The 17,855-nt window shown below is 52.6% G+C and overlaps 1 protein-coding gene across 1 annotated transcript in view; it reads right to left on the bottom strand.

The window, feature by feature from the left end:
• Positions 1-509: 509 nt before the first annotated feature.
• SH2D3C (SH2 domain containing 3C) overlaps positions 510-17,855 on the bottom strand; it is a 33,618-nt gene continuing 16,272 nt past the window's right edge. The window contains exons 4-12 of the mRNA XM_007944307.2: positions 10,677-10,805; positions 8,867-9,321; positions 6,945-7,069; positions 4,928-5,463; positions 3,959-4,074; positions 3,254-3,425; positions 2,381-2,492; positions 1,818-2,024; positions 510-685 (exon numbers count right to left, since the gene is read on the bottom strand). Coding sequence (XP_007942498.1) covers positions 510-685; positions 1,818-2,024; positions 2,381-2,492; positions 3,254-3,425; positions 3,959-4,074; positions 4,928-5,463; positions 6,945-7,069; positions 8,867-9,321; positions 10,677-10,805 — 2,028 coding nt within the window. The remainder of the gene's footprint in view (positions 686-1,817; positions 2,025-2,380; positions 2,493-3,253; positions 3,426-3,958; positions 4,075-4,927; positions 5,464-6,944; positions 7,070-8,866; positions 9,322-10,676; positions 10,806-17,855) is intronic.

The following is a 17,855-nucleotide window of genomic DNA, read 5'->3' as shown; positions in this document are numbered from 1 at the left end:
ATGAATGTTTCCATTTTTCGCCTAAGAAAAGGTGCTTCCTTCCACCTCAGGGCCCCTTGAAAGACAAAAGAAAGAGTCATAAAAGTTTATTATATGAAAGAAAAAACATGGCTTCTGTACATCTATTTACAGAACAGAAAGTTATTTACAGCAAGATGGAGGCCTTGGTGGGGGGGGGCGATGAGCGAGCAGATGTCTGGAGAGGTGTGAGGAGGCGTGAGGAGCCTCCCATGGCTCAAAGACAGGGAACCTTGTCAGGAAAGGGAGAAGCAGAAGCCGGTGGGAGGAACAGGGGTTCCGGTTCTTCCTGGAGGGAGACTTGGGGAGCTTGTAGCAGATGGGACAGAACCCAGCATCCATGCAGGGCCCTGGAGGAGCAATGGAGATCCTGGAGTTGAACCCAGAACATTCTCAGGTTGATCACAGTGTCCCTGGGGTGCTGTGAAAGTCAGTGCCCCTCTCTGGCCCTGATGCTGCCTGCAGCTGCAGAGGGGGAAGGTCCCAGGAGGTCACAGCTCACTGGAGCGGATAGCAGGCTCCAGTTTGTGGGACAGGGCAGAGAGAACCTTGTCGAACTTCTCATAGCGCCGGGCTTGGCTGCTGCTGGCACCCTGGCTGCCCCAGAGAAGGCGCATCTGGAACTCGGTGCTGAAAACCTCCAGGAGCTCTGGCCTGGCTTGGAACCCTGCACAGTGAGGGCAAAGAGGTCAGGGGACACCATCATCCTGTCCTGAGCCACCATCCCTCCACCAGCTCCATGAGAGTTCCCAGATTTGTTGAAATGAACATAACTACATAGCACCTACTCTCTGACCTACAAGAGGAGCCCTGGTGGCACAATGGTTAAGCGTTCAGCTACTAACTGAAAGGTTGGCGGTTCAAACCCACCACCCACCTCATGAGAGAAAAGACCCGACAGTCTGTACCTGTAAAGATTATAGCCTAGAAAACCCTATGGGGCGGCTCTACTCTGTCCTATAGGGTTGCTATGAATTGGAATTGACTCAACAGCAAAGGGTTTGGTTTTGGTTTTTACTCCTACTATTTTGAACATGCAATTTTTAAATGCCTAGAAGATTAAATATTCATGTTAACAATTTTTCTGAGATCGTGATTTTTCTTTTTTGTATTTTCCTATCAATTATGAATTTTTTTTCTAAAAAACATATATAAATGATGTACTTAAGTGTGAAAAAAAATCTATTTTTTTTCCCTCTAAAAAAGACAGATAATGCACACCAGCATGTTCCTAGCTTTGACCTCTGGTAATTACACTGGCAGTGATTTTTAAATCTTGTGTTTACTCAGCTGTAGTTTCTAATTTGTCTACAGTGAATTTTATGACTTAATATTACCTAGGACAATAAAAGATGATCTGAAGCCACTTGTCTCTCCCCGGTCCTTTCATGAGGGGTAGTTTTACCCATCAGTCGATAAGTAAGGGCAGGGCAAGTCTGCCTGAGCACTGGGCTCCCAAGCCAACCTTGTAAAGTAAGCCTGCCAAATTGCCACTTCACAGATGAGGAAACCAAGGCTAACAGAAACAGACACGCCTAAGGTGCTCTTTGAATGATCTGTGTGTCCTCCTACCCCAGCACCGTGCCTGCCATTAATAAAATGCCTGGTGAACTAACTGGTGAATGAAGAGAAAGAATGAGAAAAAAGAGACAGGGTGGGAAGGAGAGTGATGGGGAGAAGTGGGTGGACATTGGGAGGAAAGGAGAGTAGCAAGCCAGGTGGAAGGAGGCCCAGGCTGCAGGATTAGTGACCTCTTCCCCCCTCTTCCTACCCCCTGCCACAGGTGACCTGTCACTCACCCTGCAGCTTGACCTCCGCGTTGGTGTGGTAGAGGCCTCCGTGGTGCGCCACGGTGCGGGCAGCCTCCAGGTGGGCCAGCACCACCTCCACACCGTGCTCTGTGCTGCCCCAGGGCTCGGGACCCTCGGCAGGGGCCGAATCGCACTCCAGCAGCGTGATGAGTGGCAGCACGTGAGGAAACGTGGTGTTGCTCAGTGGTGGGCCTTCTGGAGGGAGGGAGACAGCAGGCGCTTAGAGACCATCGAGGGCCCCATCCTTCACTGCAGTCCTGGAAACTGAAGTGCGGGGTGTGGAAGGGGCCCTCCGAGGTCCCAGAGAGCGCCTCCAGCATTCCTGCCTCCTGGGACAAACACTTCCCTGCAGATTCCCCCAGCGGAACCCACAGCCCCAGCCACTCACTGCAGCCTTGGCCCAGCCCTGACTCGGCTGGCACATTTGCCAGATATAGAACGTAAGCTAAGGGAGAACAGCTTGGACGGGCTCAGTCAAGCCCTCACCGTCCACACTGGGAGAGTCTTTGCATCCCAAGGGGGCTAGAACCTGTCCAAGGTGGGGGAGGTACCTTTGCCCTCATTGAGGCTCTTGAGAAAGGGCTTGAGTTTCTTCTCGTACAAGATGGCACCCTCGGTGTGTCGCTGCCGCAGGGTCACCCATGTCTGCTCCAGCCGGGTGATCTGGAGAGACCAGACTGTGAGCAACCAGCCAAGCCAGAAGGGGCCTGCGGGGGCCACTGGCCACAGGCAACTCGGTGGAGTGGAAAGCCACACGAGAATTTGAATCATTCTTATGTCAGAGTGCTGACACCTTTCATATGCATCTCATGAAGCCTTCACAACAACCTGCTTTACAGATGAGGAAACATAAGGCTCACAGGAATGAGCCCAAAGTCATTTAGAAAATAAATGGCAGAGCTGGGAGTTGGACCTGGGATACCGTGTCTGGGATCCTGTTGTTATTTGTCAGGCATGGGAGAGTCAGTGTAGTGTAAGGTCCAAGCTCAAGTACAACACTTGGCTCAGATTCTAACTCTTTCAGCCTCTGACTGTGTGGCCTTAGGCAAGTTACTGTTGTGTCAATTTCTCCACGTGTAAAATGGAGACAATAAAGCAGCAACCTTTTAAAGCTGAGAAAACAGTGTTTGTAAAGTACTTGCTTAGTGTGGCAGGGAGCTTATGGTAAATGCTGAATGACAGTCATTTTATATTTAATCTTTAAATTCATATAATGCTCCTCATTTATTTTACAGATGGGGAGACAGAGGGCCAGAGAAGGGAAAGAATTTGGTCCCCCTCTCAGGCGGCTCAGCAGTTTGCCCAGTTGGCCTTTCCCCGATGCTGCCTAGACAATCAAGTTCTTTCCCACAGCAAAGGAACGCATCCCAGGGCTGTGGGAGACAGTCTGCTCCATGCTCTGTTGCACTTGGGCCCCTAAGTACCTGGGCCATGTCCAAAGCTCCCATGACAGCAGCGAAGCTGAACATGTTGCCCATGGTCCCCCGCAGCTCGGCCGCCAGCTGGATGGTCTTGTGAAGCAGCGCCGCCCGCTCCTCCGCGGAGCCCGTGCAACCCAGGATGTCCACAGCCAGCATGATGGACATGGTGTGGAACCTGTCGGAGTCGCCGAGTCAGAAGGGCTGGGCCGGGGAGGGCCCTTCTTGTTGTTGGGCGGGGCAGAGCCAAAAGTTGAGAGGTTGTAATGGGTGAGATTTGGGATGGCTAGAGTGATGGCGTAAGGGTTTATGATTGGTCCGTACGAGTCAGGGGCGGGGCAAGAATTCCCTACGGTTCCCTCGGAGCGGATTGTCATGGATCAGTGGAATGGAACTCAGCAGGCAGAGCTGTTTTAAGAATGAATGCAGGGAACACACAACTGAGGGGCGGGGTCAAGGTTGATGGGCTGTGATTGGTCAAGGGGATGCAAAAGATAAATACAGAGATAAAAGGCACAGTCTTTGGGAAACCAGGATCGCAGAGGGCTGGATATTGAGAAGTTGTGATTGGTCAATGGGACTAGGGGGCGTGGCTAACACCCTGGGAGCCTAGTTGAGTGAGTGTGATTGGCCAACCAGCTACAGCAAAAGAGGAGGGAGGTAGCCTGTGGGGGTTCCCTGCAGTTCCCCACGTGCTGGTGCTTGCCTTACCTTTCCAGCAGGTCTAAGCGTAGCTGCCGGCCATGGGGGAGGGTGAGCAGCTCCATGCCCCAGCGGACTCCCATTAGGGTCTGCATCTCCTTGGTAACGCCCAGTATCCTAGCAACCTGCAAGGACGCCCAGAGGGCTGATTAATTTCCTGTCAGGGATGGCCCAAGCCATCTGGGAGTCAAAGAGCTTTCTCTTGGAAGACAACCTGGAAGGTTGCTAACACTCTGACAAGCGATCCTACCTCTCTGAGTTAGCCTCAGTTTTCGTGTCTGTAAAATGGAGGATAAATGAGGAAACGCCCAGAGCTGCCTGGCAAATTAAATACTCAATTAAGGTTAAGAACAAAGGCACCCTATTTCCAGTGGGCAAATGTGAGGCCTAATGAGGAAAAGGGCGCATGGAGCAACATCTCTACCCTCTTTTCTTGCTTCCCAGGCCACGGAGACCAGGAAATCAGTATTCCCACGCTACAAAGAGAAAACCTTAGGTACAGAGAGAGTTGGGATCCTTAGATGACCAAAATCTCACACAAAGAAAAGGTAAAGTCTTTGGCAATTTATAGGATAAGGTAATAAATTTTTTTCCTTTCTTTTCTTATTTTTCACTAGGGGGCATGAGTCAGGCAGTCAGCCCTTTAATACTCCCTGGATCAGCCTGGCTGACTTTCTTTCAGCAGCCTTATTCTGGGATGCCCCAAGCCAGATACCAAGACCGCCCAGCGCCAGTGCCAAACTGACACCTGGAGGAAGCAGGAATGTTTTGTTTTTTGCTTTTTCAGAGGAGACAATGGAGGCCCAAAGAAGCAAAGTGACCAGCCTAGAATCACACAGCAGGTGAAAGAGAGCCATAAAGCTAGAATCCAGGCCCACTCTTGGTGCTCAGGGAATGTGGAAGCCAGCCCCTCATCACTCTGACTCCGTCCCAAGGCCAGAGGACAGGTGCTGCCCCAAGTACATATCCAGCACCTACCAGGCAGTCAACCTTGGTGACATGCCGGGCCAGCGTCCGGGCATCCACCTCTGCCAGCAGCTCCTTGACCTTGCGCAGGAGGCCCACCTCTAGGGGCCGGTTGTCCTTGGGGATCAGAAGTGACTGGAAGGTGGCTGGGTTGAAGGCAGACGTGGCTTCCACAACGGGGACTGTGAAGGTCCTGCCCCAGTCCTCCTCATGGGCCCCGTTTTCTGACAGTTCCTTTAGCTTCTCCCCATAGCTCCTGGCCTGCCGGCTGGAAGTCTCAGCTGCTGCCCATTCACGGCCGCCACGGGTGGGAGGCTGGAGCTGGCAGTAGTGACCAGAGTCCGGGTCGCTGTAGCTGCTGAGCGATGGGGATGGGGAGGCCTTGCAGAGGCTGTGGGAGGGGCTGGCATGAGGGCCCTTGTCCAACTCTCCAAGAGGCTTTGGGTTACTTCTGGGGCACAGCTGGGGCTCACTGGAGCGGCGGGTGACAGGGGAGGCAGGCAGTGCTGTGGCAGAGGGGACGGTGGGGGCGGCATGGACACGGGTCACTGTAGAAAGAGAGGGAGAAGATTGGTTATTGGTGTTCCCCATCAGTAAGGTCTCCACCCCTCCCCAAAGGGTAGGCTTTACCCTACAGGGGAATGCCTCTGACTCCCTGAACAGGGTGGAGGCCAGGCCCAGAAAACTCTGGCAAACAGACCAGCCCTTGGTGATACTCTGAAATAAGATGGCCGTGGAGTTTGTATGCCTGAGTCCTAGCATGCTGGAGCCCTCGAGCAACCCCTGAAAGAACCTCCAGGGATCTGGGGAAACGAACCACTTGCTGGAGTTCACTGTACCCATGAATAATTTTTCAAAGAATTAGTAATACTGATATACTGAATTCATATTATGTGCCAGGAGGAGCTGGTTACATGCAGGAGAGACACTGGTCAACAATAGTAAAACCATTATGAAAAATCAGAGGTGACATTTATTGAGCTCTTGGCTGCCTTCTTTTGCACATTAGTCCACTTAATCCTTTCAACATGCCTGTCAGGAAGTACTTTTATGAGCCTCATTCTACAGATAAGAAAACCGAGACCCAGAAAGGTGAATTGACTTGCCCAAGGTCACAGAGCCAGCAAGTAATGGAGCTGGGATTTCAGACTAAGTGTTAACTCCTGACTCCTGGATTATTTTATTATCCCACATTATTTAGAAGTTATCATTCCTGGCAAGTGTTTTCATCATCAGGGGTGCTGTTTTAAAGGCATATTTGTGGTTTTGATGGGCCTATATTTAAGGAGGGATTTGTGGCAACAAGTCAGACAGCAACATTTCAACAAAATGCCTCTCCGTGCAACAGTTCCTCCTGAGGCTGCCCCTCTCTCACGACACTTTGCCTGCCACGTGGACGATACGGTTGGTTGAATTTTTTTTCCCCAGAAATGAGCTAATGATATGTTTCTACTATAGAAACTTTGTTTATATATACATACATACAAATATGTGTGTGTGTGTATACACACATACATACATAAAGCACAGTTCCACTAATTTGGTTTGAGCCAGCCATTTGGAACCATACAGCTAAGTCATTGCAGACTCAGCCAATGCAGGGCCCAGAACAGAGTCTACACCCAGTAAGAGCTTGACCAATAGGGGCTGGATATTGTTGCATGGGTGAAATTCACAGCATCTGAGACTAGGCCCAGCAACACACTGGGCCTCTACCAGACTTCACTGTGCTCTGGAGAACAGACTGGGAACCCACTTCACGCACAGTGCCTGGTATCCAAAAGGGACTTAACAAATCATAGTTGACGAAGCCATAGATCTATTTGTAGGTCAACATCAATAGTTCCACTAGGAGATTTTTAGTGTCAATTTTTGTAGGACCTTGCAAAATTATATCACAAGAGACATAAAAACACAAATACTGGTACACCAGCTAACAGAAGTCATCAAAGACAGCACACGCGTGTGCATACCAAGTCAGTCCATCTGAACACCTCCACCCTGACCCTTCCCCCTCCCTGGGCCATACCGGTGCTGTAGGCGGGGGAGCTGGGGCTCTCAGAGATGGGGGACATGGGTGAGTGCAGGTCTGGGATCTGGTCCATGCTGAGGGCACAGTTGCGGATGGATTCCCGGGGGTGGGGCAGTGAGGCACTGTGGAGCAGAGCAGACACCTTCATGAGCACGGAGCCCTGTGGTGGAGGGCAGGGTCCTCAGCCAACCCGAGGGACCCCACCTCTGCCTCCATCCTCAATCCCTTGAACTTGAAAGCCAGAAAGGAATGAGGATTATCAAGCCCTATCTTCCAATCGACAAGTTAAAAAAAAACAGAAACCTAGAGGAGGAAGGGCTTAACTGAGGTCACACAGCAAGTCAGGCGCAGAGGTGGGAACCCAGGCCTTGACTCTTCAGCAGGACTTTGACCGGAACATTCCAGTCTCTGCTTTCACTCACCTAGTATCTGTTTAGTACCCCCAATATCTCTTGCTCTCTTTCTCTAGCCCTACCCAGTATTTTCCTCCCACAAAGCTGAGACCAGCCTTAGAAGACAGACTCGGGGAGGACTGGCTAAGCCAAGGCTTCTCAGGCTCCTTAGTGTCCCTCCTCCCCATAGGAGAAGGGAGAGAGTGCAGGGTGCATGCAAGAACCCCTACTAGCCCACATGGTGCTTTTGTGCAAACTAGTACATTACACCTATCATCTGATGCCTCAGCTTGATGAGCCACCAGCTTGATGAGCAGAGTGAGTTGGGTTTCAGCTCCCATCTGTCCCCTGAGCCAGAATTCCTTGTGCCACCCACAACCTGCACAACTATTCCCTTCCTTGAAAACTTTGTCTCCAACTTGGAGAACTGTCTGGGGACTGGCCAGTGGTTGGGGAGGCCAGCCTGGCTCTCTCCTCACTGTTTCCGCACCATGATCAGGATCCCTTGGGCACACATGACTGTGGTCCTGGCACCATCACTGTCACTGGTTCCAAACCACAGACCAAGTGGCTGCTAGCCACAGAGTATCTATCCATCAATTCCTCAGCTGGGAGTACCCAGCCAAGGCCCAGGGACATGGGGTTGTGAGGGCCCATCCAGGAGCTTGTGGAATAGGTCATCAGTCTCTTTGCAAACAGCCAGGGACGCTATAGCAACTAGACTTTTGCTGACTTTGGAGTCAACAGACCGGGGTTTGAATCTTGGTCCAATCACTCTCCAGCAAATGGCTTCCCTCTCTAAGACTGTTTCTTTATCTATAAAGTGAGCTCTGGTGGTACAGTGCCTAAGGCATTTGACTGCTAACAAGAAGGGTGGCAGTTCAAACCCACCAGCCACTCCACGGTAGAAAGACTGGGCAAGATTTACTGCCTTGGAAACCCAGTGGGGGTTGCTATGAGTCGGAATCAACTCAATGGCAGTGGGTTCCAGAGGAAGTGGAGTAGATAGGATCAGACAAAGAGATCACTCAGCACAGGACTGATAAGCTCCTGTGGCTTTTCCTGGGATGCTAAGGCTTGGTCTCACTCTGCAACTAGGAGAGCTTAAGATGTTGCTGAGAACATTCCTTTCCTTGTGCAGAGGTTTCTGTATTGCAAAGCCTTCTGTTCTGATGTTCACCTTGGCCCAGCTGGGTGGGGTGGAGAGGGGTGGCAATAGGTGGCAGGACCAGGTCCCCTCCCCTGATGGGACAGCAGTCAGAGCTGCTCCTAAGCAAGAGAGGGGTGCTTGAGTGAGACGTCATATAGGTGGGAACATGAAGGTTAGAGAGAAGCAGTGACAGGGCTAAGGACACTCCCCACAGCACTTTCTGACCTTCCTCCTGTTCTTTCCTGCTCAGAGGTTCCAGCAGAATAACGTCACCCCAATAACTAGGCCTCCCCTTTCTCACCAGTGCTCTGGTTACCAACACCCCCATTTAACCAGCAGGGAGAATGAGGCCTAGTGGGAGGCCCAGTGTGGCTTACCTGGTGGGGCAACTATCACCGCGGGTGAGCTTGTCGGCAGTCAGCCCATCAGTCATGGTGACACTGCGCCGCTTCATGTGGCTGCCCTTGGGGCCCGATGGGCTGGCAGGGCTGGCAGCCTTGCCACTGCCCTGGCTCAGGCCATAGCTGGCCTCAAGATAGCGCAGTGGGAAGGTACGGTTGACAGGGCAATAGATGATGGCACCACTCTGCTCTGACACGGCCTTGCGGCTGCCCACATGGTAACGCACAAGAGCGGGCACATGGTCAAAGCTCTCCTGCTCGAACAGGTACTGGATGTGGGTGTAGCTCTCACCCGCCTTCACCACCACCTTGTTGATCTTGAAGTGCAAGGCCTGGTTGCGCCAGCGGCACGTGAGCACGTAGTCACCCAAGCTGGTGAGTGAGTCCCGGATGAGGAAGTCACCATTGCGCTGCACCAGGGTCTCGGAGACCTGCAGGGGGCAGAGCATGATGAAGCTGGAGCAGAACAAGGGCAAGGGAGGCCAGAGACCCAGGCCTGGGAGCCACAGTGACCCGGAAGTACAAAGGACACACTCTACAGAGACATCTGAAGCTAGAGGAGGATGCAATGACCCAGATTCAGAGAAGGCAACTCAGCCCAGAGCCTGAGGCACAGAGGCTCAAGAATTGGGGAGGACATCAGGGCCTAGAATGGGGCCTGGGGCAGCCTGGGGATCTCTACGATCTGAAACCCAAGACTCAGACCCATTCCTTCTCGGAGTCCCAATGGGCAGAGCGAATTTCACATCCTCATTTTTTTCCAGTCACCCAGGGCTCTGGCTGTCTTGGGTCTTTGTATACTTAAGCTATTCTCTCTGCCTGAAGGGTCCTTCCCACCCCACCTACCTAGTGAACTCCTCTCCATCTCTCAAGGGCCGGCCTCTAGCAAACCAAAGTGCTTGCTCCTCAATGCCCCACTCCTCAGGCTCACCCCTGCACTCATGCTGGTTACTCTAGCCTCATATTTCTCACACCAGCCCCTCACTGTCTACCTGCTGTCAGATCCTGCCCTTGATCACAAGCCCTCTAGGGATACCACCACATCTTTCATCTCTACATCCTTGGTGCCCAACACAGGGCCTGGCACAGAGTTGGCACTTGGTAAAGATTTGAAGTGTGAATAAAAGAGGGTTTGGGGTGATCCAAGCCTGTGCCTGTCACCTCAGCTTACCAATCACCTCAGCTCAGAAACTCAACTGTGCCAAAACTGAATAGCCTAAGGATTAATATTCACTAACTCTGGTGGCACAGTGCCTAAGGCATTTGATTGCTAACCAGACGGTTGGTGGTTCAAATCCACCAGCCACTCTGCAGAAGGAAGATTAGGCAATCTACTTCCATAAAGATTTACCACCTCAGAAACCCAGTGGGGGTCACTATGAGTCAGAATCAGCTCAATGGCAGTGGGTTTGTTTTTGTTGTTTTTTTTAACCAAACCCAAGAGGATGATACACAGACCAGTAACAGAAACAATACAGAGTCCAACACTGATTTCAGTTTACTATGTGTTGGGCATCGTGCATTGTTCCATTTCAATCTCACAGCAAATCTTTGAGGTAAGTACTATCAGTACACCCATTTTACAGATGAGAAAATTGAGGCTCAGAGAAGTGAAGTGACTTGTTCAGATCACACAGTCAGTAAATGGCAGAGCAAGACCTCATCTCAGTTCACTCTGATTGGACTGCCCAAGCAATAGGCCTCTTGGTAGTTGGGACCAGGGCTGGCGCTAGCCAAGGCAGTAGGTAGAAGGTCATACTAAGGTCTCAACTCAGAGCCCACTCACCTCACGAGGAATGCGGCCATGGTACCACGCATGGCTGCGGAGATCTGTGCTGCTAAGTTTGAGTTCCTCCTCCAACTCCTTGTGCAGTTTCTCTGGTGATGAGTCCAGAATGTACTTCTCCTTGGAGAACTGGGCAGAAGACAGCAAGAGTTGGCATCCGATTAGAAGCCCTCTTCTTCCTCCCTTGATGACATTATCCCCCTCAAATGAATTCTTTCCATCTTAGGACTCTGGGAACACTAGACACAGGCGCTGGAAGGCCCTCACTCAGGGAGGCTTGCTAGGACCCTGTACTCCTGGCTCCCTTGATCAACAGGAGTAAAGTAATTTCAATTCATCTCAGCAAACAGTGCCCACAGTGTTCCAGGCCCTGTGATATGGACCAGGGTAGATGCAGCAATGAATAAACCCAGACCCTGTCCTCAAGGAACACCCCAGTCTAAAAGAGGAAGCAAACGCTGACATGAGCATCTGAGCAGATTGCGGTCAGCACCACAGTACTGGACAGCGGCAGAGAAGCGCCAGACCGATTTAGAAGGGAGAAGATGAAGCCTAGAAGGTGGAGGGGTCAGCAAAGACTTCCTGGAGGAGGCAGCAATAACACTCACTATGTGCCAGGGACACAAAGCCACAGCTGGTATTGAAAGTGGGGTCAAGAGGGATTCCTATAAGTGGACTGGGAGGCAAAGGCATGGGCTGGATGGTCAAGGGCATGTTCCGGGAAGATGAATTATAGTTAAGGGTGAGGGAGAGTCACTATAAAAAGCACCACAGGGACCCTCACACAGCCGAATGCCAGCTGGGTTGTCTTTTATAATTCCCCTAAACCCTTGCCCTTTGTCATCTCAAGCAATCCTTGTCAGATGGGGATACCGAAACCCAACAGGGAAACCCAAGGTCAACCGCTAGAGATAACCAAGGACTCCATCCATCCACCAGCCCATGAGGGGATGTTTCTAGTTTCCTGGTTCCTATAGCTTGGAGGTTAGAAGCTGACAAATTCCAAGGGCCCTAAAGGCTGGGGCAGTAGGGGGAGCCCGTGCTGCCAGCTATACTCCCACTATGGAACCCAGCCCACTCCTAACTGTGCCAAGTGAGTTCTCTGGACCTGTTTCCTCCTCTGTGCAGTGGGATGGTGTGTCCTACCTAGCCTGCCCCTCAGGCCTCTTCATGAAAAGAGACTCTGTGGATGAAGAAGCAGTTTGCAAATTAAGGCACCCATGCACAGCTGTGAGGGATCGGTAGTGTTATACGACAAGCAGCATAGCAGTGCCTACATGGGCCCAGGCTCAAATACTTCCTCACCAACTGTGTGGCCTTGGGCAAATGACTTTACCTTTTTGGGCCTCAGCTTTCTCATCTGTACAAAGGGTATGAAGCCAGAACCTGCCTCACAGCATTGCTAGGATGAAAGGAGAGAGAGTTCCAGAGCACTGTACCTAGCACACAAATATCCTTGTCACTGTGAGAACATGAGACATTCTTCCCTCTCCATTCCCCAAACTCCAGGCCTCAAAGGTGGCTCAGTCTTGGCTGAATCCCCTCTGGGTGCCCCGGGACAAACAGACCCCAGAGCTGGCCAGAAGGCAGGACAGATAGAAGGGAATGACAAAAGGGTCCAACTTCATTCAGTCCAGGTAGCAGCTCTCTCCAGGGCCCCCTGCTCCCTAGAGTCCAAGGGTCCTCTGGCTCCCTCTCTGGCCCTTGGCTCTTCCACAGATCTCAGATCCTAATTCTGCAGCTCCACCCTTAAACCCTCTCCTCTTCCACTGCCTCAGTTTACCCCAATCTACACTGCTTCCAAGACACCCTGAGTCCCAGCTTCAGAGAGATCTAGACTCTCTGACCCCACTCATTCAACGGCATTGACTAAGAACCACTCTGAGCCAGATCCTCTTACAGAGACCCAGATCCCAAGGTAAAAGGACAAGTAGCACCTACCCTGGGGGAGCCTACATACAGGAACAAGACAGACAATGGCAAGCAATTCCAGGTTTTTGGAGTATTCCACCCAGAGAGCCCTGGAGCCAGATGAGAACTCCCTTCTTCCTCTGCCCCCATCTAGTCAGGAGGCAGGGCCAGGGAGGGCTTCTATGAAAAAGTGATATTTCTGCCCAGGCCTGAAGGAAGATTGGCTCGCCCAAGCTAAACCATCAGGGTGGGGAGGGCAGGGAAAAGCTTGTGGGAAGAGAGTGGCAAAGTCTGGGCCCTTTGGGAAGAGCTAAGGGCTGGAGGAGGGAGGATGGGTTAGAAGCTTCAGAAGGGCTGAGGAGGAGGGGTGGCAGAGGCCAATGTGGTAGGGCCTTAAGGCTGCCTTGGGGAGCTGGAGTTTACCCAGACAGCTAGAGCTAGTCACACAAGGTTCTTTTAAGTGTTGGGCAAGTTCGATCTGCTTTGTGGAAAATGATCTAGTGCTTTCCAGGCAATGGCAGGGCAGGATAGGGCATGGGGACAGGGAGTAGGGGGAGGGCACTTAGAGGGCCATTGAGCGGGTTAGGGGAAGAGGATTGAAGGATCAGAGAGGATTCCCAAGCTGAGATCCTGGGAAGGCAATGGGACACTCTCTGAGGTGGGCAAGGCTGGGCCTGGAGCTAGGCAATGGGCTCATGAAAATTTGGGCTGTGAAGGGCCTGCAGGACTCTGGGGACAGATGGTGGGAGCAGGGGTGTACAGGTGTTCAGGGGCAGGCAGAGCTTGGGATCGGGAGACCAAGCATTCTCTGTCCATGGCAGAAACTGATGGGAGGGCAGGGCGGGAGGCCTCAGGTGGGCTGAGATTTGCATTCTCAGATACCTACACTTCTCCAAGGGGTCCCCTGTTCTTGAGGGTCTCTGGCCTCCTTGCCACTCTGTCCTATGTCAGTCTGGGGAGGGGAGAGTGGGGGGTCATAGGAAAAGGGTCCTAGCTTCTGGGTTCTTCCTGACAAAGAGCATGCATCTGAGATCTTCCAGTTCTACAGCTAGGGGTGGGAGGGGTGTGTGGCAGAGAAAGGGTGGTGGTGGCAAAGAGCTTGGCTCCAAGACTTTGCCATCTTGTGACCTTGAGCCAGTCACTTCCCCTCCCTGACCCTGGTAACTCCAACTGTTAAAGGGCAGGGCGATTTTGGCTCCTTGTCCAGCCCTAATCAATGGTCAGAGAAAATTAGGGGGAGTGGGGACAGCTTGGTACACGACACAGCCCAGCGCTTCTGTCTGAGGACCAGGAGGATGGGAAACCCCAGGGTCCCTGTGTCCTCCTCCTCACCCTCCGTCTGAGGGTCCCCAGCTCCCAGGAGTGGGGCGGGGAGTTTGGGGGGGAGGGGTTGGGGGCGCTAATGCAGCATCCCTGAGCTCTGCTGGCTCCTATTGGCCAGAGATGATCTCACCGCCTCCCGGCCTGCGCCCGCCTGATTGGCCAATGTGGAGATGCTGCGCTCCGCCGGCGGGCCGTCTTTCAGGCGGGCTCTGAGCGTGTGTGTGAGCCCCGGGAGCGCAGAGGTGACGCGCCTGGCGTCCCCCAGGGAGCTCAGGAGGCTAAAGCGCCAAGACCCACTGATCAAGGTCTTAGCCTCTTTCCACCACTCTGAGCCTGGCAAGCCCCCTCCAGCCCCCTTGGCATCCCAATCCCAAGCAAAAGCCATCCCTAGATGATGCTCTGCAGAGAGGCGGGGTCCGGGTCCTCCCCTCCATCCCCTTCCGTTTAACCCTTTCACCACCTGGGCGCCGTTCCGCACTGCCCAGCCAGCTGGGTTGCGGGACATGTGCCCCAGGCGTGTCGGAGTCCACCTAGAGGGCAGGGGGGTGGAGGGTGCTGTGGTCCCAGGCCTGGCACCTTAGGCATCCCCTCAGCTTCCTGTCCCTCACACTCAGCCTTAAGACCCCAACCCAGAAACCCCGGTACAATGGGGTGCCTGGCTGCCTGGGTCAGTGGCAGGAGTCAGAGTGCTCGCTGGAGGACCGGCAGGATGCCAGGCACCCGCATGTGCCGGTACCCAACGCCCAGCACAGCTCCCGCCTGCGACGGAGGCAGTACCGGAACGGCATCCCCAGCATCCTCGGGTCCCGGGAGTGGCAGCTGGACCCTCAGCCTGCGGAGCGTCTGGGCGCCCAAAGGTGAAGCTGGGGCGACCCCGCCCCCTCCCTCAGTCCGCCACCCTGCCCGGACGGATCCTGCTAGGCGCCGCGGGCTGCTGCTCCCCGGCCCTCGGGTCCGGGGCAGAGCTGCCGGGGGACCTAGCCCCGCGCGCCCGGCGGTGGCCGAGCCGCCCCCTCACCTGCACCTGCACGAAGGAGCCGCGGTAGAAGCAGCAGGCGGCGGCCGACAGGGCGCTCCACAGGCTGCAACGCTCTGTCATGGTGGGGCCGGGAGGCCGAGGCCGGGACAGTGCGGGGGGCGGGCGACCGCGGGGCAGGGGCGCGGGACCGACCAGGCTGGGCACCGGCTGCGCGTGCCTCTTGGCGGCGCGATTACCTCATCGCCTTGTCAGGGGAGGAGCGGGGAGGCGGGGCGGGGAGACCCCACCCTCCAGCCGGCCAGGGGAGGGGAGGGGGCCATTGTTCCTCCCTCCGCCCGCCCCCGCTCCCCGCCCCTCGTCCCTAGTGCTCCAGCCCAGCGCGCTTGGGCTGCCCCAGGCGGTGGGGCGCAGAGGGAAGGACCTGCTAGGGGGGAGGGGCCTTGTGGGGCGGTGGGATGGGGTGGGAACCCCTGCGCCAGTGGGGGGAGCGGTCCTGCCTTGCCCACTTGCTAAGCCCCTCACTGACCAAGAGCAGACGGAGACTTTGAATTAAATTACGTCCAAAGTTGGAAAAATCCTTGTATGTGTTTGACCAAATCCTTTGTGGCCTCAGGAAATCTCCCAGAGCCCAAGATTGCTCATCTCTGATAATGAATCAGGACTCTCTGCTAGGAATCTCAAAAACGTTAGTCTGACAGATTAGGGATACAGAGAGCCAGTAAGCTCAACGGTTAGGGACACCAACTTGGGTTCAACTCTTGTCCTCTCCCCTAACTGGCTGAGCCCACCCGCGCCTCAGCCTCTTTTCTTGGAGCCCCGATTTATCTGGGAAGTGCATCTGGAACATATGGCAAATACCTGTGCTGACCTCCCAGAACTCTCTTGAGCACTGGCTGGGCTGATGCATAAGTTGCCAGGCATCAAGCAAGTTCTCAGCTAATGCAACTATTATTTCCAAACTTGCAAGTAAACGAAACTCACTGCCATCGAATTGATTCTGGCTCATGGCGACCCCCACTGGGTTTCCAAAGTTGTAAATCTTTACCGAAGTAGATTCCCCTAGCTTCCTTCAGCAGAGCCGCTAGTGGGTTTGAACCACTGACCTACTGGTTAGCAGCCAAATACCTTAACCACTACACCACCAGAGCTCTTATTTCCAAGCTTAGTGTCTTAGAATCTGGATATTTTTGTCCGAGACTCACAGGCATTTCAATGCAAAGAAAGTTGGCCTGACAGCATTAGTCTGGTCCAAGATCAACTTCTTCTGACAGACTGTGACCTCAGCCAGCTGAGTCTACCTTTCTGGGCCTCAATTTTGTCTTTCTTTTGGTTTGCTTCTGTAAATATATCTGAAGTGCTGAGCAGGGCGCCTGGAATTTTAGGATTTTAGGACCCTAGAATCCTTGCCTTAGAATCAAAAGATTCACATCATGATCTGAGAATCCTGGAATTCTGGATTCTTCAAAGATGGTACCTCAGGCATGAATGGACTTTTAGAAACCAGGTGTTGATTTCAACTGTAGTCTGAGGCTAAAAGCTAAAACTAACGAAGACTTCATCCTTTGGGGGATTGCGTGGATCAGTTCCAGTGTTCTTTTATAATGTTAAATGTTCATAATAAAAAAAAAAAGAAAAGAAAAGAAAGAAATGTTACATGTCTGGGGTTTTTATAGAGTCTTTGAGCAGCCATCTAATATACAACTATTGGCTTCTTCTCACCTGGAGCAAAGGAGAGTGAAGAAAATCAAAGAGCCAAGGAAGCAATCAGGACTGATGGCCCACATGAACCACAGCCTCCTCTGAGACCAGAAGAACTAGATGGTTCCTGGCTACCACTACTGACTGTTCCAACCGGGAGCATAGTAGAAGGTCCTGGTTAGAATGGAAGAAAGATGTAGAACAAAACTCAGATTTATACAAAAGACCAGGTCTGATAGAGACTGGAGAAACCCCTTGAGATTATTGCCTTTAGTCACTCTTGTAAGGTGGAAATGAAGCCACTCCTGGAGGCCACCTCTCAACCAAATAATAATAGACTGGCCTGCAGAGTAAACGGTAACACCCATGAAGAATGCCCTCTTTAGAACAATGAACTCTACAAGGCCAAAGGGGCAACATTTGCCCGAAAACAAAGATAAGAGGCAGGAAGGGGCAGGGATACTGGACAAATTGAAATGAGGAACCCAGGGTAGAATTGGGGAGAACACTGACACGTTGCAGAGATTGTAACCAATGTCCCGGAACAAGTCGTGTATGGATTATTGAATGGAAAACTAATTTGCTGTGTAAACTTTCACCTAAAAAACAATAAAATATGTATTTTTTTTAATGCTACATTCCCCATAAAATAAAGGGAAAAAAATATAAAGCTAACAGTCTACACAAGGATCTCAGTACTGTCAGTGATGGGGATCTTACTACTTTGCCAGGCAACTGGCATTTGTGGGGTTTTGAAATATGTCCCTTGTGTTCTACCCACTGTCCTTGGTGCTGCTTCCCCCAGGACTCCCTTCCTCTAAGGTGTAAGGACTGGGGATGAGGAGACAGGGGCTGGATACCAAGAGCATCTCCTGCCCCACTTGCTGTAGCCTGGGGCTGCACTCCCGGGGCTCCCTCTGTTTCGTTCGGCCTTTGCTCACACACTTACCTGGACCACTCGCCTACCCATCCTCACTTATCCTTGACTCCTTCCCAGATTTTCAGTCAGGGAGAAGATGTCAGTGACTGTTCCCAGTCAAGTACAATGACCTCCTCCCCCAGAGAATCTTCCTTGATCTTTTCCCTCCCCAGCTGAAAGTCATTCCCTAGCTCCGGAGCTCCCATGGTTCCTTATCTGAGCCTCTATGAGATGGAGGAGAGCAGCTCAGAGCGTTCCACACCCAGCCTCATTACTAGTCACTTACAGTTTTACAGGCAGCATCTCAGGATAATGGAATGTCCCAGCCTGCCCTGTTCTAAGGCCAGCT

This window comes from Orycteropus afer, unplaced genomic scaffold (assembly GCF_000298275.1).
Source record: "Orycteropus afer afer isolate SDZICR_OR568_19922 unplaced genomic scaffold, OryAfe1.0 scaffold00123, whole genome shotgun sequence".
Classification (NCBI taxonomy): domain Eukaryota; kingdom Metazoa; phylum Chordata; class Mammalia; order Tubulidentata; family Orycteropodidae; genus Orycteropus; species Orycteropus afer.
Note: the sequence above shows the minus strand (reverse complement) of the source record. Positions and strands in the feature narration are given on the sequence as shown.